Below are 22,187 nucleotides of genomic sequence, written 5' to 3' on the forward strand. Positions count from 1 at the left end.
TACACACAACAGGCTATTGACAAAAGTGTTCAAGTAGCCATGAAGTCTGGAGCCCAGAATGCAATTCACCTGCCAAACAAGGTCAGCGGTAAAGGGTAAGGCTAGACGCCACATCGGTGCTGGTCAGCCTTAATGGCAACTCAGCACCTGATGGGGGTGGGGGCTGGGGACTGACCTGGTTAAAAACAATGAAAAAGCACTGGCAGATCAACTCTTTTGTTAGGAGTAGGAAGCTCCAGAGGCTGAGGCGATCAGGCTCCTAGAGAAGATGGGGTTGGGGAGGACACGCAAGGTATTGGGTTTCATCCTGGTACTCAGACTCCAGGCAAATCACTGAAGCTGCAAGCTGGGTTTTGGGACTGAAGGGCACTCCTTTGACCTTTGCTGACCTTCCCGTCATCACAAGGCAGTCTGGTTCTCAAAGAGATGACCTGCCCTTCTTCACTCCCAGACCAGAGAGAGCACCACAAGCCATTAGCACGTCAGGGTCTCAAGATAAAGATCCACTGTGCCTTCCAGACATATGGGGCAAATGGAAACAAAGGAAACCCGAACAGAACCACTGCCTTTCAGATCTGTTCACATGGCTGGCCCTTCTCTTCAAGCAAATGGGATAGAATTTAGACAACTTCAGACATCATGTTTTAATGTGTTTGTCCTCAGGCACAAAGACCTATATTTATCGCACTGCCTCAAAAAATGATTTGAGCAAGGTCTATTTTAATATCGTTTTCCCATTCTCCCTGCTGCCAACGGTTTGAGGATTGCAATCCTGTGCTCACTTTGCTCCCCGCCCTCCCCCCATTTGTTCTGCCTTTCTGTCTCACCCCTTTTCATAGTCTTGGGCTTTTGTTTTTGCTGTTCTCCATAGCTACTCCCTTCCCCTTCCCATCTGTCTCTAACATCTATTTTCAGTTATGGTTCAGAACCACCTTCCTCCTCCAGGAAGAGCTCTACATATACCTTCTCAAACAGCTGAAAAAACTATTAATAACTATTAGTAACAGCTATTAGTAATATCAAGAGCTATTATAGCAATAATAGAGGTTAATTGAGAAATATGCCGATGGTTTTAAGGTTAGATCTGATTGCAAAATGGCATAAAGTGAGCATTTATTTTTCCATTTATTAAAGAAATTACATAAAAGTTGGTTCATTTCATTCTTTTTTCCTTGTCGATACATGTAGTGAACAGGTACTTTAAAATAAACCTTATGAAGAGTAGTCTTACTCTGGCCTTTATTGGCGGGGATGGCTTAATAGTACACTTCGGTAGCTATTTCTTGTTGTGAAATATTTAGTTTCTGCGCTTCAGGACACACCACCTCCTCCCCTCATGTGCACAAGGCCACGTTCACTGTGATCGTGCGCAGCAAATGCACAGGGTGCCAGCACACTTGCCCAGTGTATTTTACTGAGTTTACATTCAAGTCCATTCAGGCATTCTAATAGGTAAAAAGATATAAACTTCAGGGGAAATCTACTGGAATCACAAGAAGAATGCTCAGAGCCGTTGGGTCATTTGGATGAACTTTCATTTTATTGATTCTTAACACTCACTGTATAAGTGTAGCCACGAGTTTGCCACATATGGAAAGTGTATGACACCACAAGATCCACCCCCCCCCCAAATTATTCTTACCTTGAATGGAAAACATTCAAGGTAATAAATAAATAAAACCTTTAAAGATGTTTCCTTAATTTTTTATAATTCCCAACTGTATAGTCTTAGTAACAGAACAAAGATTCTCCTTGGTTGATCACAACACTCATTATTGAGAGGGAAAAATACCATAAACCACTGAAACAGAACTAACTAAATAATTTACTTATAGGTGGTTTTGCTGCATTGCACATTACCACACAAAATTCTAAAGTCTTTTTAAGTTTGGGAAACACATTTGCCTTTTTAGTTTCTTGCTAAGTGATGCAGGCTTCTTATAAGGATAATTATTCTGTGTAAGCCTGAGTTTAAAATGTAAATCTGTGTTAACCTAGAGTTTGCCCACCTGAGCGCACAGGTGTGGACAGTGGTGGGAACTAGTTATCTTGGTCTCCAGGGCAGCCAGGCTGAGCCATAGGCAGTCTTCCCGGTTTAGAAAGTGCTTCCTCAGGTTGGAAAGCGCTGCCTAAAGCCAGCAATTTAGGGGTGAAAATGTGCAAAAGCCACTGGTACAAGTCAATGTTTATACTTTTACTGTGATGTCCTTAAATGAATTGCAAAATCTGAGAACATCCTCTGGAGGCTTAAAGAGGGCAGCACCTGGTGCCAGAACAGGAGCACTGAGCGCAGGCGCGTCCAAGGCTGAACACACAGCGTCTCTGGATGAGGCTTTTCAGACTTCTCCAGCCCGATTTCTTTTGCTCTTTATTACAGTGTTGAGTTTACTGTCTTTTTGGCCAGGCCTTAGCTGATCTTCATTCTCCTGAGTCAATATCCAGAAGCCCGCTCCTCTCGCCCAGCCTGGCCCTGCATCACTTAAGGAAGTGCCTGGGAGAGACCTCCTGACCACAGACTCTCAGCACAACTTGGTGAGTCCTCCTGAACAGCACTTGTTATACTGTGGGGGGTGTGGGGGCAGACACCTTCCCTGGTTTGTTAGAAAACTGATCTTGAAAATTAGGAGGTAAGTGAAATTCTAGTTCATAAAAAATATCACAAATACTTAAGATTACACTTTTGTCCATTGTTTTGCCCATCTGTTTGTGTCCACAAATGGTAGCGCCCTTTCTGAAAAGGATGCTACCAGATACAGGCAGACTTCGCTTTATTGCACGTTGCTTTATTGCACTTCACGGAGATTGCATTTTTTGCAAAGTGAACGTTTGTGGCGACCCTGCTTGGAGAGTCTAGTGGGGTCATTTTTCGAACAATGTGTGCTGACTTCATGTCTGTGTTAATTTTGGTGCCTACATTTAGACGTAATACTATTGTACACGTAATAGGTTATAGTATGGTATAACCATAACTGTCCTGTGTACTGAAAATTAAAAAAATGCCCTGACTCTATTGCTATGTAGCTTCACTGCGGTGTCTGGAACCAAACGTGTGGTATTTCTGAGGTGGGCCAGTGTCCTTTCTTCAACTGGGCTATTCACACAGAGGTTGGCAAATGTCCTCTGTGAAGGATCATTTGGTAACGTATTATAGCCTCTGGAAGCTACCCATAGCTTCTGCTGAACACTGTTTACCTTTTTTCTTTAACAATCCTTTAAAAATTGAAAACCATTCTCAGCTCAAGGGTCTTCTACATTTTCCTTGTGGGCATGTGTGCCATGCCCTGATCTAAGGAACTCTTTGCAGAGAAACGTGGGTACTCAGCTCTATTACCTATAAGGTTGTTTGGGCCTTGGAACCCTAATTTGGGGATTTCTTGTGGAGAGTGAGGTAGGTCCTTGCAGAGGGATCGTGAGGTCAGGCTTCAAGCAGAAATCCTCTGCATTTGTCTCTATGCCCCAAACAGTGAAGAATGAACCAAACTGGCATCCTGTATTTAAAAAGTGGCTATTTACAGTAGGAAGTCTTAATTAAGGCCTATTCAAATCTGTGCCTATGCTAGCTTATCCTTGCCTTGCCTTTTAATGATAAACCCCCACACTTGAGGCATTTGAACATTTTCATCCTACAGATTAAACCCTTATTGCTTCAATAGGTTGGTGGCAGAAAACCTGAAATATAAACTTCCTTTTCACCACTAGTATCACCCAGAGTCTACAGGAAAACCCCATCTAAGGGCTCAAAAAGAAGCAGGCAGCTGACTCTACTTCTTGGGTGTCTAGGACACAGCTAATTTGTGGCTGGGTCTTGATAAGGAGCAGTGTTTACCGGGGACCAAGGAGTTAAATGGCCAAAGATGAAGATTTCAGAAGCTATATTTTTATAAGAATCTTTGACCCCATCTTCAAAGAAACAAGATTCTGTATCCATTAGATGGGTACACATGGATCCTCCAATTTTCCATATATTTGAGAGAATCCTGCCTCGAAAATTTACTTCAAAATTACCTTTCCAATAATTTTTCTTAGCTAGAATATTCATTATGAAGGGCAGAGTGACAGCATTTGCATCTTTCATAAGTTTGTAATCTTTTAAGTCACCCATAGACAGTACATGTTTTTAAGTAATTAACAGACAAGATAAGATCCAACTTTTCCCCTAAGTTAAATAAGAGCTTTAGAACCAATCTGAGTTCTTTCTCTAATCAAAGATTTTTTAAAAAGCAACTGACGGTTCTCAAAAGATAGACTTGCTAACAATTAGACAAATTTAAGTGTTCTGGAGTAAGAAATGGCACACATGCACACACACACACAAAGAACTTCACCGAAAAGAACTATGTATGAGAATTCTCAAGCTTCTAAATTAACATGTGAAAACCAAGCAATCTCTAGTGATCCTTTTAGGTTTTTGTTTCAAATGCCAAACTTGTTTTCTTCAAAATATGAACTTATTCTTATATTAAATTCAGACCCTTTCCTGTCTGGAATTGCCTGTCTAGTTCTCATAACATCTAATCCAGTGAAATTTGAGTTTTTCAAACTCTTCAAACCCTGCTCAACAGTCACTGAAAGGTGGACCACAGAAAATAATTTCCTATGGTCAAGAAAAGGTAATAAGGGGAATTTAGAAAAAAGGAAAATAATGAAACTAAATTCTTACGTGTTTTTAAAAGAATGAACGCTGCATTCCCTCATTCACTGGCATTTTTACTCACACACACACAGCTTTAGTCAATAATTCACATTTTTCAGGTCTCTTCACTATCAATTTTAAAAATAGCTACTCTCTTTTATGTATATTTCTCTATTTTGGACATAGATGGTTTTGATTTTTTAAGCCTACAAAGAAAACAGTGACAGACTGGAATAATAAATAAAAACTCAATAAACATCACCCTCTTTAGATGAGAACTTTCAAGACAGCGAAAAAGCAGATGACAATTTAGTCAATAAGATTTTTGGTTCTGTAAAAGTCTCACTCTTCAGTCCCATCTCCACTGACAGAAACATCTTTGCCATTTTCCTCCAATATCAAAGTGCATCTTCTTAAAATACAACATACCTTAAAGAAAGACCAAAAATCTTAGCAATTTTTGGTTGATATCCTATGCAGCAAAAATCAAGTGATTTTCCCTTTTTTCTGCTCCTCGATTTAAAGCTGTATACAAACTGGCTAAATGCAACACTTGCAGGACAGCAGAATTCACAGACAATGGATTTTGTTTTTGTTTCAAAGACTAAAGAGGGAACGGAAAAATGACATCAGAGGAGAATAAAGAGAACCCCTGAGGCAAAAATGGCTTTTCCTGTAGAAAGTCTCCCTGGAGCTCTCTGCCTGGCTCAGAGGGGGCCCACCATCTTCTGTGCAGGGAGGCCTTCCTCCAGCCAGAGGGCTGCGGCAGAGCCATTCCGGAGAGTCCGCCGGTGGATGCGCCGCAGCCGCAGCAGGTAGAGGAGGATGGAGAGCAGGACCACCAGGATGCAGCCCCAGAACAGGTAGTGATTGTAAACGAAGGAGAAGCCCCGCCAGTGGGCATGGCTGGCTCGGAAGGTCTCCTGCTGGATATCCCTGCCACAAAAAACCAACAAAACCTCTGAGAGAGAAGGGAGCAAAAAACCACCCAGACAAAAAATGTGACTTAACAGTGCAACAGGATGTGGGTCAGAGAAATTCAGAACTGCAAGTTTCACTAGTACATGGAGGCCAACATGTAACCAAAACATGCCTGTGGTCAGTACCCGGGGATGCACAATTTTTGCAGTTACACATACTGTCTGGAGATGCTCAATAAAATGAAGGGGAACTCCCCCTTCCCAAAGTTAACGCATCATTTATCAGTGAACCTGAGCTCTTACACGGGGGTCCACTGAGAGTCAGGTATGTGAACTTAATGGGGAGAAATGGACGTCTTTATTTAAGCAAACTGACTGAAACGCAGTTCCCCTTTGCGCATGAATGTGGACAACAAACTGTTATATACTAGCTGCCTCTCTCTGTCCCTACCGAAACGCAGATCTTTGACCTTACATTATGGTGTTCTGCAGATTTCTTAAAAACACCATCCGCATAGCACTACACTGAAATCACAGAAAGTACTATCTTGTTATTTAATGTGTTAACGAAGGAAATATAGTACTACACCACATATTGTTTTCTGTATTTTGATATTTACTTCAATTAACATAGTTTCCACTGTAATCCTATAAATATTTAGATTATGCATTAGAAACAGTACTTTGAAAAGGGGTTTAAGTCATCAGGCTAAGATCTCTGGAACTAACCCTTGTGCGAGAAACCAGCCCTGCACGTTATGGACCGACAGGCAGGAAAGAGAGCGGGGGCAGTGAGGGAGAGAAGGCACTAACTTCGCCGACAACTGTTTTGCCCACACCAGCACTAACTCCAACACCCCAAACACCCACAAACCACAGCGGCCACGATGCATCATAATTGCAAAAAAGCATTTCGGTTTGAATCATGTACCAAATTCACAGCCATACCTTAAGGGTAAAAAGCGGGTTCTGTAAAGGATCGCTCCGAGGGTCCACTGAACCTCCTTGTCGTAAACTTGCAATGCTGTCTTTAAATTTTTATAGTTGGTGGGAAATGCAAAGCCCCTATGAAACACCTCAAACATCCAGGCAGATTTGAAGCACTGATACCTACAAACATCAAGCCAAACGTGAGTGGGAATAATTGTCAAGATGCCCCTTACACAGAGCCCTCCCCTCTGCCACCAACCTGTGCCTAAAGTCTTCATTAGGCTGCTCTCTGGGCAGCCAAACTGACCCTGGCATTTCTAGTTGACTTAGTTCACTCATACTGTTGTCGACCACACAGAACATCTCACGTGCCAAAACCTATTAGCCCATGAAGCCTGGTCTTGGCATATCTGATGCGTTGCCAGGGCAGATGATCTCTTGGGCACCCCATTATTTAGCCAGTGAGTAAATACTCAGCAAGTCCCAACTTCTTTGGATCTCAGTTTCTTTATCATAAAATGAGAAGGCAGGTTGATCCTTTTCAGCTCTGATATTCAATGATTCTAATTATTTATTCAAAGTTTGCTTTTTGCCAAGCACTGTTAAGCAAGCAGTAAGATAATAACTAAATAATAAAATTGTTAATGAAAGAGGATTTTTAAAAAAGCAACAAATAACTATAAAACAAAGCAGAAAACGACAGATGCCACGAGAGAGGGGGATGGAGTCTGGCTGGGTAGACAGAGAGAGTGACTAACAGGACAGCAACTGTTTGGATCTGACATCAGGGCAACATCAACAAGGGGATTCTATGTGGAAGGAACAGCAAAGCTGAGCCCAAACTATGGGATACTATGGGATGTGTCTGGACACCAGTATCTGTTCCATTTGAAAAGAGCCCAGGCTGATGAGAAGGAACAGTGATTGACGGTGATAAAAAGGCAGGGTGGAGCCAGGAAGTGGCAAGTCAGGGGGCCAATACGCATGCATAATTTCTCATAAATGCCCTGAGCTCAGGCTCCACTACTCACTTTAGCCGGTGGAGGTCAGCGTGAGAGGCATACAACCCTCGGTCAAAGCGTTCCCGCAAGATCGACCACTTTGTTGCACAATAATCCTGAAAGAAATTTCACCCAATATAAATTAGTAAAGGCTTATTAAACAATTTTTTTCATTCTAACAAGGGTTCTCCAAATTCATACTCCTAAGAAGCATATGCTTCCAATTAGGAAGCACCAGTTTACATTTTATATGTATAGCATGAAGGCAAGAATGGACTCAGTACTTATCAACTAAGAAAGACAAAACTTTTCTTTGTCTTAAAATTCTGCCAATGTTACTGTTAAAGAGAATTTTACTGCTCACAGCCAGCTCTTCAAAATCGCTTAGTTTGTCCCTCCAGGACTGCATGTGACAGGCATATTTTACAAATTGGACGCTATAGCTACATGGTGCAAGATTCTGAGGACAGATTACAAAAAGCTGTGTCTTTTAAGAGAAAGTAAAGGGGTGTACCTTTTCCTGAAGTGCTTGTAACATATTAATAGTAACGTTTACTGAGCGTGGTGTAAGTGTAAAATTCCGTTCTCTGAATGGAATAATTAACTCTTTTGCAGAGCTACTCTCTTAACCTCTATTTAAAGTGTGAAGAAACTGAGGCTCAGAGAAGAGGGAAAACTTGCCTGAGGCCCGTGGCAGGGAACCCAGAAAGGTCAGGGAACCCAGGAAGTGGTACTCAGGGTGAGAGTGGGACAAAGGTTTCAGGCAGAGGAACAATATGAACAAAACGCAGTGGATGTAGCAAAGATACGAGGGAAATGAAAAGCTGCCAGATGTGACTTCAGTATATAGGGCTGGTGGGAAGGTAATGCTATAGGGTGGGGGTGACAGGCTGAGGTAACTGGAATTTTTCCAAAGCAAAAGGTAGCCATTGAAGATTCTAAACAGGGAACAAGTGATTGCCCTTATGTTTCAGACAGAACATTCTGGAAAGTGTGGCGAATGAACAGCAGAGAGGCCATCTGGAAAGCTCCTGCTATATAGTATGGATGACAGACAAGTCTGGACTAGGATGGTGAGAGCAGGATAGAAAGCAGGGAGAGGTCTGAGAAATATTTATGAGATAATAATACACTTGATGACTGATTATATGTAGGTGTCCAGGTAGGGATAAATGCGTGACAGAGAGACATCCATAACTCCTGGGCTTCAGGGCGGGGACTGGATGGTTAGTGATGCTATTAACTGAGACATGTTTAGACCATGAAATCCAGCTGGCACTGGGACTCTAATACACAGCAGCCAACCATAAGCATGGGGGAGACCATCCAGGAACGTGAGGTCAGAGGCCAAAGGTGGAAGTGTGGGTGTGAGAGCGGGAAAACTTTGAAAGAGCCTGAGAAGTTCTCAGAAAGGCAAGAGACAGACTAGGAGTCCTGGCAGCTGAGGGAGTGGAATAATCACATTCTTACACAGTAACAGCAGACGGGAGGTGGGAGGCCACTGAGGACCAGAGCAATTCATGGAGTGGGGGGCAGAAGCAGGCTCACAATGGACTTTTTACTTATGCTCTCTCTATGCTCTCCTCAACCAGGGAAGAGGATTCCCGACGTGTTGAGCTACCACTTTCCATCTTTCACCTCCCCATCATTTGGCCCACTGTTCTCACAGTCTCTAAAAGCATGCAGGAGAAGACGGTTTCCCTGAAGGTCACCTTTGCAGCTTTAGTAAATGTGGCGGCATTGTAGTCTCCCCCCATTCGTAACACATCCTCAGTGCAATAGTAGAATTCAGAAAAGCCATAGAATTCACTGTTCAGGAAGTGAATTGGGGGCTGGTAGACCCCATTGAGGGAAGTCTGTGTCTCGTTTGTCTTATTCATGAAAGGTTGGAGAGTCTCTCGACACAGGTCAAAGTCTCCTGTTCCTCGGAGGTACAGGGTCTGTCCATTTTGCTGAATTTCATCTTTGATGTCCAGGGGTAAGCAGGGGTCCAGGTACGGGGCATCAGGAGTCAGGCCAGTCTGTTTCCCCAGGAGCCTACGGGACAGAGAGTACTTTATTATGAGAGCAACAAAACCGTGTTTCAGAGAAGTAGCTGTTTCTCAAAACATGCCCTGTGGAAACAAGTCCTTCAGGTTCTGTGGGAACACATAATCGTTCCAGGATAATTAAGTTAGGAAAATCGGTACCCAAGTCCTGCTTGGAGATTCGTAATACAGACAGGCATCTAGCAGGCTCTTAACCATCTAGTGAAACAACTGGTCAGGTTACCCAGCGCCTTCTGTACTGAGACACAGCCTGGCGCTCGGGCCACTGACTGTCTGTGGTTTGTAAGGATATCAGCCTGGTGTCGTTCCCAGTTCCATTTTTACCACAAGTGTTTGTTATTTTAATGCTATATAGATGAAATGTGACAGTGAAAAGAATTAACTGGTTCTGTGAAAACTAGGTTAGGTGTTTTGAAAAATATTATAAAGGCAAGTTGCTAGAAAACTGCTGCCTCGCCTAATCATGTGTTTGATAAAAACCAAGTTAGGGAAAATCTAAAAGGACATAGTATCAGATTGCTCCCCAAATATCTTTAAGTCCTTAATATTTTTTAAAGAAAGTCAAAATGACATCAAGATGAGTGGGGTGTGCATGCCCGAGAAATGGCAATGGAGCCTAAGACAAATCTCTAGCCCAGAGAGCAAAAGATTGGCAAGTGAACACATAAGTTAAGACAAATGCTAAAGGTTTGATTCTATTTTCATGATTCTCTGTTTTAACTGATTTTTAAATTAACTATTGATCCCAAATGTGGTAGTTTCTATTGTACCAGAGGCTCTGAGAAATGCCACAGAAAAGAATGCTTATCTTTGTTTACAGAAATGCACTAGATTTACTTCTCAATAAAATTTCCCAGAATCAAGATCTGTCACCCTACTGTGTACTTGCCTTTAAGCTACTGAGAAAGTGAAAAGAGCTTGTAAAAGCTGAAGTTACACTGGTATCTGAACCATGAAATTGCAGGGCCTATATGTGTTTAACATCAGGAGAGGGCATGAATCCAATACTCAGCCATGGGTACTAAGTCAAGTTTGTACTCACTGCTCAATTGACAAGCTGTGTATTCATTCCTAACTTGAAATGTACTTGAATGTAATAAGTTAAGATATTTAACATTTACACAGTTTAATTAATTAAAAAATAATAATCACTATATGCGCAGATTAAAAAAAGCATTGCAAGACTTAATTCATGACAAAAAGTCATGAACAACATTTATAATAATTATAAAAGTCCAAGATTAGTCAAATGTATACCTCATACTGCTGTTTTTAGTTCTCCTATACATTTCAATTAAGAAGAACTAAACTGTTCATTATACAAGTTTCTTGAAATTAAAATTAATTAGTAAAAATTAGGGTTCCAAAAGAAGGTATTTTTGCAGAACTCCGACTCAAATGTCATGAATAAAATAGGTTTTAAAAATATAAAAAAAATAACTACCAAAATGGGCTATCCACCATTAAAAAAACAAACCAGAAACTATGGAACCACCAATCTCTTAACTAACACTATTAATTCATGTCTGGAGCAGATATAGGAAGATGTTTTTATTGTTTTTCACATTCACCTGTTTGAATGTGGGATTGAATGGCTATAACTTGGCCTTTCTTAAAGTTCAGGCCTTCACAGGGTTATTAAGAATAAATATCTTTGGTAATTTTATTCTTAATAACCCAGGCATTCACAGGGTTATTAAGAATAAAATTACCAAAGATATTTACTATCATTTATCTCTATGAATTAGGATTTTTCCTTCTCAAAATTGTTTCCCCTCTATGAATTAAGATTTTCCCCTCCATAACAAACAAAACATAGGAATCAATAGGATATCTCACATAACTCCAGATTTCAGAATTTTTATTCATAGCTTGTTCTTTTTTTTTTTTTTTTAAGATTTATTAATTTATTATACAAGCCCTAGGTACAGTCAGAAGCGCGGGAGGGTGAGAGAATTCCCCAGAGCCAGAGAGGGGAACAGAACAGGCAGACTGACGAAATACACTGCTAAGGGGAGCAGTGGGCGGCAGGAAAGGTCTGTGCACCATGTGGGACCCTTGCCGGTGGCCAGGGATCGAACCGGTGCTGCAGAGGCTGCGGGCAGCGGACAGCTTTGCAACCCAGCGCTCAACCTCTGCGCCACCAGGGGAGGCCCTTATAGCTTGTTCTTATGGACTAATTTCAAATAACTGCTCTATACTCAAACTGAAAAAATAATTGAAAACAGATAAAACGGTGCTTTTGTGTCCTATATTTTCAATACCAGAATCCTTCATAAACTTTTATTTAAAAGATTCATTGCTAAAAAGTTTTAAAATGACTAGCTTTAGCTTCTAGATCACTTCTTTCTCTCAAGTTATGGTTCTCTCATGTTATGGTTCTCACCAAATAACTGCATGGGCTAATGTTCTATAATGTTGCCAGAACATCATAATTCAATATTATCTTCAATAGCCAGAGCATATACTTACTGTAGGCTTCTGGACATGTACTGTGTGGCCCAGGCACTTGAGTTTCCCAAGGACTCTGCCATCTAGAATAGCACTGCCCAGGGCTCAATTCTATTTGAATAACCTGACAGCGACAATTCTAATCCAACGGGTGAGGTGTGGCTCTGTGGGACGGAGGACTGAAGGCAGGACATGATGTCCTTTTACTTCTCCCAGCTCAGCTGGTAGGGGAATAAAAAGCTAATAGTGCTGACCTCTTTTGATGACTAAGGCCTCCTCCCTACTTTGCCTAGATATATTCTTCCCAAACAGAGACCTAGTTTGAAAGCGATCACTGAGTAGTGGAAGGTCATTTACCTGTTCTTCTGAACTGTGTTGGCAAATAATCTGTCTTCATATCTCTGTCGAGCAGCATTGCCACCAAACCCCAGAAATGTAGCCACATAGACTCGGTACACATGCTCAGTTTGGTGAACATCACATCCCAAGTTAAATTCAGCTAACAAGTTCTTAGCTACCTCCTCCTGCAGACATAAGGATAATAAACTTTAGTATTTTTAACAACACCAAAAAAAAGTATCTAAAAAGACTTTCATGTAAGAGAAGCAAATATTTCTGCTTCTGCATTTCCCAAGGATCTTTCTACACATATTTCTAATCCCATATGACAATTCTGACTTAAAAATTTTCATGTGTGCTGAACATTTTTTGATATTGTTATGACATTTTGAAAAATGAGTTAGCAATATTAGCTCATATCCCCTGACCTAGTAAATCTATTTATGGAACCCTAAGCTTTGGAAATAATCCTAAACACAGAGAAGTCTCTATACACAAAGAAGTCCTTTGCAATTCAGTGATTAAAAACAAAACAAAACAAAACAGATGTCATCTAAATATACAATACCAATGCAGCATATAATTATGGTAATCAATAGTTTGTTGAGAAACAAGGTTATGCACAGTTAAATAAGGATACAGAATCATAACAACAAGATTATAACAACTGGATTAAAGAAAAAAGTCTTAGGGGAAAAAGAATGAAAGAAATACATGCTAACAATGAATTTCTGGGATGATGCATCATGAGAAATTCTTAATCTTGATTTTCCAGTATTTTTTCCAAAGTTCTTCATATGTACTTTTAAACTTTATCTTGAGGGGGAAAACTTGACATTTTGCCAAGAGTGTAACATTTTCTAGAGGCATGTCTAGCATGGGAAGTAGAGAAAACCTCCAGTAGGAAAACTTAAGTTTATTTCAAATATTATTTCTTTACTTTAGAAAAGTATCATTCTAAGGCGCTCAGTAAATATATCAATGACATTCACTGAGCACACACACTAGGTGCCCAGTCGTGCCTTAGATATGCCACATTAGAGGTACTTGCATTTACATTTACAGGTAAGAAACCACAACAAAGAAGGCAAGTGACCTGTGTAAGGTCACACAACCAGTGAGGACAGGATGAGGGTGCAGTCTAGGCTTGTTGAGCTGTATTTACTAGCCACCACACTAAGCTGCACACCTACCTTCTAAGGGAAAGTGAGGGAAACCAAGCTTAGGTATTAATCCACAGCTATATGAGAAGAGTAATAAAGACGTGTAGCCATTCAAGAATATACCTGGTAACCCTTCTGGTGATTTCTATGCAAGGCTGCCCAGTCCACAAGGAAACTACAGGCAGTGAATGAGAGCAATGAAGGGGATGAAGAGAAATGAGAGTAACTCTTGAGTTCAGAAATGTGGAAGTAACAGATACAAATCTCAGGTCTGTCCGGAAATGTGAAAAGCTGCCTGAGTCATTTAAAAAAAAAAAGTATTTTCCCAATTATATCTTAAGAAATATGACATTATTATATTAAGTTTTATAATACCTGTTGAGAAAAGAAGTGATTGAAGAGAAAATAAAAACTCAAGGATGCGACTGACATATATACCAAAGAAAAACTCTAAGTAAGTTCATAAAACAAACCAGCTGACTTCAATGAACAAACACAAATCAGTTAGCAGAGGCTGCCTCGATTTCCTCCTGTCTCTTCTCTCCTGGGTTGAGAAGGTGGTACCTCAGCAAGCACAGTAAAGATGGGTTCAGACTCAGAAAACAAAACAAAAATGGATGGAGACATGTTAAATGAAAACCAAATCAAACAGAAGGAATTTGTACAGATAATAACCTGCTGTGAGGAGGCAAAGCTTACAGTTTTGGGGACTTCATATGCTATCTGAGTCGACACGCCTCCCATGTCGAGAATACCAGCTGTTCTCTTGCGGAGGATGGCTTCGCTGCTCTGACTACCAGGAATGTTAACTTCCACAATGGCCTCATCATCTGGAAAGAACAAGAAACATCCACTGGAACAGAACAAATTCAGAGAACTGGGATCTTCTGAAGAGACATCCTGTTTTCAGGGTATGTTTCCTGCACTGTCTAGGAAGCCCCCCTGCTCCTCACAATTAAATCAAGCTCCTCCTGTGACAGCAGCTCCTCTTGCTCTACTCCTACATACAGAGCCATGTTATGAAACTTGGTTCCCTTTTTATCCTTTGAATTAAATTTAAAAAGCCATCATTTCCAGTGAGACACATGATACTTACCATCTTCAATATGCTCAAATCGTCCAAGGACAAAATTAATGCCAATCCAAGCATACACACCTGCAGACATTTCACGGGGTGAAGACAAAGAAGAACAGTTTAAAAAATATTTTGTGTAATTCTTATGAATGCAGTCTGTGCAAATATCCCATTTATTTAGCTCCCTGACAACCTGTGAAAATATCTGAAATAACACATTTTTACTGATAAATCTCTTCCTAGTGGTTTCCCAAGCTTTTTCAACTTTAAAATGTAGTTTGATATCATTTAGATAGACTGAAAATATAATTCCCTAGGTGTTAATTTTCCTTTGAAATTTGTAAGTTGTTTTGAAACCCTGAGTTTTTTTTTTTAACTTTTTGCGAAACTAAACCTATCAACTCCAAGGCTTTGAGGACAAGTTAACTTTCCCTCTTTTCCTTTGCCTCTCACTTTCATCAGGTCTCATTCTGTGTTTACAACATTTTTCATGCCCAATCTATCCGTTGTTGTTACCACTGTAGTTTAAGCTATTAGAGACAGAGGCAGTAATGGTCCATGGGATTAATCTGCCCCAACTCTCCCACTCTATCCTCTACTACTAGAGTCACCTACATGACAAAGTCAAGACCTGTCTAACTTTAAATTTTACCACCATCTTTCAAAAGGTCCATAAACCAATCAAACTAAAATATTTTTGTTCCTCCGTCCATAGTAATCCTTTCTGATGTTCTGCTTGGAGCATGCTTCCTCCAAGATCCTACCAGGCTCTCACATGTTATAATTACTGCTGAAGCACAGTTCAAATGTCACTTTCTTCAGCAAGCCTCTAGCTGGAAAAAAAATTATCTCCCTCTTTCGAATTCCCATGATACTTTATCTTCCTAAAATTTTACCTTACACTGAATACTTCATTGTTCTGTAAACAGTTCAATGGCAATATCTGAATTTTACCCAATTTTGTATTCTGTACAGTGTCCTTTACAGAGGAGGCATTTTCTGAAATGATAGATGATCTTGAAATAAATGTTTTTTGGTTTCCATTTCTAGCAAGCTCTTCCTCAATAATTTTATTGTCATTTTGTTCTCAAGTAGAATCATTGTTGTGAAAACAGAACTAATATTTTCTCAGTCTATCAAAGTCAAGAATTCTCCCTTCCTAGCAAGTAAATCAGTAGAAAGCTCCAACAACTCAATGATGATCAAAATTCCAGAAAGCTATATAACCTGGGCAAGGAACACAAACTTTTTCTATCAAAATGAATTTAGCTAAATGTGTGCAAAATGTGGTGAAGACAAACTAAGCTGTTTCTTATCGATCGGATTGCTTTTGGATAATAAGGAATTTTACCACTGAAAGGTTCTATCTCAAGAAAATGGTTTCCTAAATTTTAAGACATTCAGAACAACTCAATTAAGTATATACTAGGGAAAATAGTGAGGATTTAAAGAAATAGCTTCTCAAATTTCAAGCTGAAGACCAATATACCAACCTTCCTGCTTTCCTGAAATTACTTCGGCATGAGAGTCCGAGAACAGAAAGTCAAAGTGCACGGGGATGTCAGTCAGCAGATCTTCCAGGATGGCTTTCTGCTGACTGGAAGACGATGCAAAGATATGCAATCAAAATACATGAAATTTTTGAAAAAAAGAAAAAACAAACATGGCTCTTTATGAAATAGTTAATTTGAAAACCAAAGTAATTCATTGGAAAGACTTTTGTTTAGGAAAGAATTTTTAGGAATTGTATAAATTATGATTCTCAGATGTAAAACTGTCACTGCAAGTGCTCCTTCAACTAATTTCTTAAACGATCACTTTATACTTTAGTATTTACAGTCATAAACAAATATGTTAAAAGATATTTGATGAATACTGGCAAAAGGAATAGTTCTGGAAGGATTTCAGATTTTGAGAAGGAAATTTTAATGTCCTCCTATTGATGATGATGGAAAAGGAGGGGGAAGGAAAATAAAACACTAGGCCACCACCATCATAACCACCCTGACCAGCACCAGCATCCCTCACGGCCTGACCTGCCCACCCTCACGTGGAGGATCACCTTTCAGGAAGGATTCTCATTCCAGCTGTGCAGAGAATGTAGAGAGGAGTCTCTTTGTGTTTTGCCCGTGGCACGTGCTCTGCAGCAAAGTTCAAGAGCGGGGAAATGTAATCACTGACTTTCTCTGGAGAGGTAGCAAATTCAGAAATGCCTAGAGAAACAGGATACTTCCATTAACAAATGGATATTTAGGCTAATGAGTTATGCTGCTTCAGTGTGGCTGGGGGAAATTCAAGCTACACACTATATTCTCAATAGTTTTCCCCTACCCTTCTGGCAACTCCTTCCACAATGCCTCTTCCTTAAATGATGGTGTTACTAGGTGTTCAAATCTATGCTCTCTTCTTCTCAGTCATGAAAACCAGACCTAACTGAGCATCTACTATGTGTCAGACATGTGAGATCAGCTGCACGTGTGCCTCCTGGCCCTGAAGAAACATGCTCCCACTTAACCCTGGCAAGCTCACTCACTCCCATGGCCACCATCACCACCTATATATCTCAGTTCTCCAAATCTTATCACCAGTCACTCTTCCCTAACTTCCACATCAATATGTGGTTGACTGTACACTAGACATGCCCATGTGCTTGTCCTCACAACACTCCAAAACTCAACACATGCAAATCTAAACTCAACTTTCACTACAGACCTGCTCTTGCTGCTTGTAACCTACCTCAGTGTTGCCTACAATGACCATCACTGGCCTCCCAGATCCCTGGGGAAAAATCCCTTTCCTGCCTCCAACATGCACTCTGGGTTTCACTAAGGGCTTCCTCTTGTTTCCCCTCACCTGTTACACCTCTCATCTCTTCTGGATAGCATGACCCTCTACCAGCCCACTACAGTATATCTCACTTTTCAGCCTTGGCGGCAATTCCTCCACCAGTCTCTATGCAAAAAGTGTCTCTTACTGGCTTAACATCCTTTTGTGGGTTGCCACTGCCCTCCAGATAAGGCTACGCTCTAGAATAGCATAGCGTCCTTTGTTCTCATCCACCCTTTCTTTCCACTTTCCTTCCATTCAACTTCAGCTATACTGAAAGTAACTTCTATAATGCATCTTACTCTGGCCTCAGGGCCCCCTGTACCTCTACTGGAAAAAACCTTTGTCTAACTCATGACCTACTCCCTGCCTTTTTCACCTGGCTAACCCCTTCTTACTCACTGAGCTACTTCCTCTATGGCAATCTTCCCTAATGGGACCCTGAAGTTGGGCTCTCATTACTTTCTGTGCACACCCCAAGCTCTAGTTGTATCTCATCACTCTCTACTGAAACAACCTATTTACTTGCCTATCTCATTGCAAATGGAAGTTTCTTGAGGGTACAAATTGTATCTTGTTCAAATTATATAGTGCCTGCCAAATAGTAGGTGCCCTATAAATATTTATTGAATGAGCATGTAAGTAAACGATTTCCAGCTGTCATTAAGCCTATAATATCAGTTTTGCAACAGTGCTATACATGGGAGCCAATGCTTCAGGACAGAGAGTATCTAGAATGGTTCTTGGGTTTCCATTTCACACATTTAGTATAGAGTCTCAGAGAAGCATGTCCAGCCTGGTTTTAATGAGAGTCTATTTATTTAATAGCCCAGGATGATGTTGTAGTCATCCCTTTGTTCTCAAAGGACAACTTCAAGGCATGAAAATTTTCATCTTATTCTATGAGAGCAGTTTAATTACTGGTGGAACCTGGTTTGTGAAGCTAGATGAAATGCAATGTACTATAGTTTTATTTTCTAGTCTCCTGGTGAAATTTTTATTTGATCAATATGACTTTAACTCTAAAAATATTTCTAGGTTAGGGTTATATAAAAATTTCAGGGCTAGGAAAACAGAAAAATAAATATCCTTCTCTAAGGTTTAGAGTAAAAACAATAATCATTTATGGAAATATACTCTGATATCAAAATAATATTTGTAAGAGACTCAGACTAAATTCCTTACTTTAACCTAAAAAATGAGGTGGAGATTTTTTAATTTTCTGAGCAATTTGCTCATGCCCAGCTACCCAAACACAAAAGAACAATCAGCTTATTAAAGGTTTGCCTGAAGGAGGAAGTGGAGCCTAAATCACTCAATAAAAAATGAGTAAGATCCTAGGGGTCTTCCGTCTGTGTAGTTAGGAACTGTTCTATGAAGGCAGGTATTTTACCATGTTAAAAGCAAATTAAATCCTTTTCATTTGTATCTTTGAAATCAGAGAAAATATGGTATGATTATTTTTGTCACATTCACTAAGGTTTTAAATAACAAATTTCCTGGAATATTTGGATTTATTTAATATTTTACTATTTAACACATCAGCAAGATAAAATAAAATGCTGAATGTCTATTAAGCACTATGGGCCATTTTAAGTCAGTGATTATCAATGATCAAGATGTAAAATGCTTATTTCATGATTCTCCAGAAACCCTCCCTTTCCAGTGCTCTGATAGAAGGGAGCTGCCACAGAAATGGTGATGACACATGAAAAAGCTGAGAACAACTCATTAAATTGGGGAAGGCAACTAACTCTCAATATAGTGTAACACACTGACTTAGAAGTTGTGGTATCTCTAAAAACCACAACTCTTCTAAGTTTTATGGTTACTCTCATTAAATAATCTAGATTATAAATATATTTGGGAGCAAATTTTTTTAAAGACAAGCATACACAAATGTATTGGAATAAGAATTCTATGAATTACCCGAAATGACTTTGCCATTAAAGACAGAAATCAAAGGCACCAAATAGAAAAAAGCCCCTCCCTATTAACATCAACTAATAGACATTTGAGTAGCCACCACAAGTAAAGCAATATAGTAAATGCTTCAGGAGACTTAAGCACTTGTTTCTTGGATATTCTATGAAGGTGTTAGTCTCCTATGCCAGATGGATAGAAGAAGGAAAAGAAAGTAAAACGAGGAGACCTGCTGAGCTTTGATGGCTGTGGGGACAGAAAGATATCACAGAGGATGAAAGACAGAACCTGGCTACCAATCAGACATTTATCATTTACATACCAGGTTTTATTTTCATAACCACTGGCTTTCGGTTTCTATCCCTCATTTGTCTGATATCTAAAAGATCGTGAGGATTGCCATTATGCCTTGGCCAGCAATAGACGAATATTCGAGACCCGCTGCTACCACAGTCCACCACAATGCCGTAGTTCACGTTGGGGTTATTAGTGTCTGTAGCTTCAATGTCAGTAACTCGTGCCAGGTACCTTGTTTAGGAAAACAAACACACACTTCTATTTAGACAGAGAATACCATCCTAAACCTAATGGAGCAAATGTAATAAAGAAGTACCAAGTCAGTGATTTCTAGGCTGTGCAGTAGCACTGCTAGAACACTTAACAACTTAACAACTGCCAAATGATTAGTGTAGAGAACAAAAGTCTTACTAGTAATAAAGATAATCTAAATCAGATACACACTCACTATCCCTTTATAGAAGTTCAAATAAGTTCTGAAATGCAAAGCTCTCTTTCTAGACAATCAATATTAACTGAAAAATCATATTGAAAGATATTACAGCCGTTTATGTTTAATTATTCCAGGGCCTATTATGATGTGGATTTGTAGTTAAAGATTAATCAGTTTCAAACAGTTTAATTTTCATGTCATGCTGCATTCAGTACAGAATCTGGTTCTTCTGTCTACATGCTCCTTAAATTCCAACCCCAAAAGTCTTCAGTTCGGAAATGAAGGCATATGGCATCCCATCTAAGTTAAAATAAATGTTTTTATTCTTTACCTTTGAAATTTCTTGTCTCTGGATAGCCTCCCATACTTATTTCTGATTATGACCACAGAGAAGTATAAGAGTGAAGCAGCAGCAGCCAGAATGCTAATAACAATAATCTGGCGTAAATTGGTATTCAGAATTCGAGGGCACCCCACTGGAGAGATGCTAAAATGCCAGGAAGCAGGAAAAAGACAGGAGATTCCAATCCTGAAATTTCAAAAAAAAAAAAAAAAAAAAAATCAGGTTTCAAAACAATCTGTTCCAAAGAGGTACCCTGCTTTGTTCCACAAAAAAAAAAAAAAAAAAAAAAAAAAAGGAATTAGAGATACCTTATAATAGTAAATTCAATAAGATAAATATACAAATTCATAATGAAATGAGGTTTAATTTTAAGAATGGCAAAACCAAAAGAAAATTTAGTGCATAGAAATGGTTGTTACGAGGTGGACATACAAAGGGGTCTGCGCATTCTAGTGGCCAAAACCTGTCCATCAAATTAAAAACATAAAAATATCTCAGAAGGAATACAGTTTTTTAACAATGAATTCCCAGTCAAATTTCTCTCCTATGACTGTGAGAAAATGGGAGAAGACAGTATCTGTAACAACCTCCCCACAACAAAGTCAGTAACTGAGTTTTGTTACATCCTATGTTTTTAGAAATATTCCTGAGACACTGGAAATAAACACTTTTCTTCTCAGTTCCTGGCAGAAACAAGAGATTAAAGAAAACCTTTAGGATAAATTTGTTTTATAGTAAATTTCTATTCTCTTCCGTTAAAAGAATACTACATGTACTGAAGTCTCTCACAGTGTGAGGAGGATCCTGCTCACCCAATGGAATTTTCCAGTTCAGGTTCCCAGTCCCTATGGAGGCTCTTGGGCTACTCCATGGAGTTTATCACCCCCTGCCCACACTTCCAAATGGCTATTCTCAAGATTCCAACACATACGCCCTTAACGGTGAACTTCATTAACCCTTCTAGAACCCACTGGGCATTTTCTTTTTGTGACAGGAGCCCTGGAAGGACAAAGGAAAAATAAAAGTATCCTCCAACTTCCAACACTTTCCATTTTTTCTTTTCCTCAAGATCTGTTTCTATGGCACCAAAATCTCAGGTTTTACAGTATTAGTGACTGGGCAACATCACTCACCTCCCCATCCTGATGGGTCAGAGGTCAGACAATGTTTTGGGAGTCAGTCCTCACACACCATCACAGAAACAATAGGTTCCTTCCGGAGATAGAGTCCTCCTGTTCCACGAAGAGAGAAAAATCTCAAAAATGGTACAATCAAAGAAACATTTATTTATTTATTTTATACAAGAACTGAGGTACAGGCCAGATGCATGGGAGGGTGAGAGGATTCACCAGAGACAGAGTGGGGAACAGAACAGGTAGACTGATGAAATACACTGCTGAGTGGAGCAGCGGGTGAGACAAGAGAGGTCTGCTTGCCATGTGGGTTGCTCCGAGGCCGTCCAGGATCAAACCCGCACTGCAGAGGCTGCGGACAGCTTCACAGCGCTGCACTGAACCGCCTGCGCTGAACCGCCTGCGCCACCAAGGAGGCCCCCAACATTTATGTTTTTAACCAAGTGCATGTTTAACTCAACCACACACAATCGGGTATGTGATCCTTGCACTGAAGCTGTTGGAAGAGTTTATTTTGAGCAACACACTTAGTTTCATGCTGTGAGATAAAGGCCTAAATCAAAGAGAGGACGATAGTCGAGCACTATTTAGCTAATGCTGTCTACCTAAAATTGTCTCAGTGACCCAAAAATTCCAGGTCACCAAATAGATCTTAACCACCTTATGGGCAGA

At 39.9% G+C, this 22,187-nt stretch overlaps 1 protein-coding gene across 1 annotated transcript; it reads right to left on the reverse strand.

The window, feature by feature from the left end:
* Positions 1–5,340: 5,340 nt before the first annotated feature.
* ENTPD4 (ectonucleoside triphosphate diphosphohydrolase 4) lies at positions 5,341–21,523 on the reverse strand (the record flags this gene model as incomplete). Its single annotated transcript, XM_084245568.1, has 12 exons — positions 5,341–5,569; positions 6,502–6,663; positions 7,515–7,600; positions 9,197–9,521; positions 12,341–12,507; positions 14,185–14,315; positions 14,582–14,641; positions 16,054–16,157; positions 16,623–16,773; positions 19,632–19,837; positions 20,371–20,568; positions 21,516–21,523. 12 exons carry the CDS (start codon positions 21,521–21,523, stop codon positions 5,341–5,343), a joined length of 1,827 nt encoding a protein of 608 aa, XP_084101694.1.
* Positions 21,524–22,187: the final 664 nt, after the last annotated feature.

The sequence above is a fragment of the Talpa europaea genome (assembly GCF_964194135.1).
Source record: "Talpa europaea genome assembly, chromosome: 10".
NCBI classification, from domain to species: domain Eukaryota; kingdom Metazoa; phylum Chordata; class Mammalia; order Eulipotyphla; family Talpidae; genus Talpa; species Talpa europaea.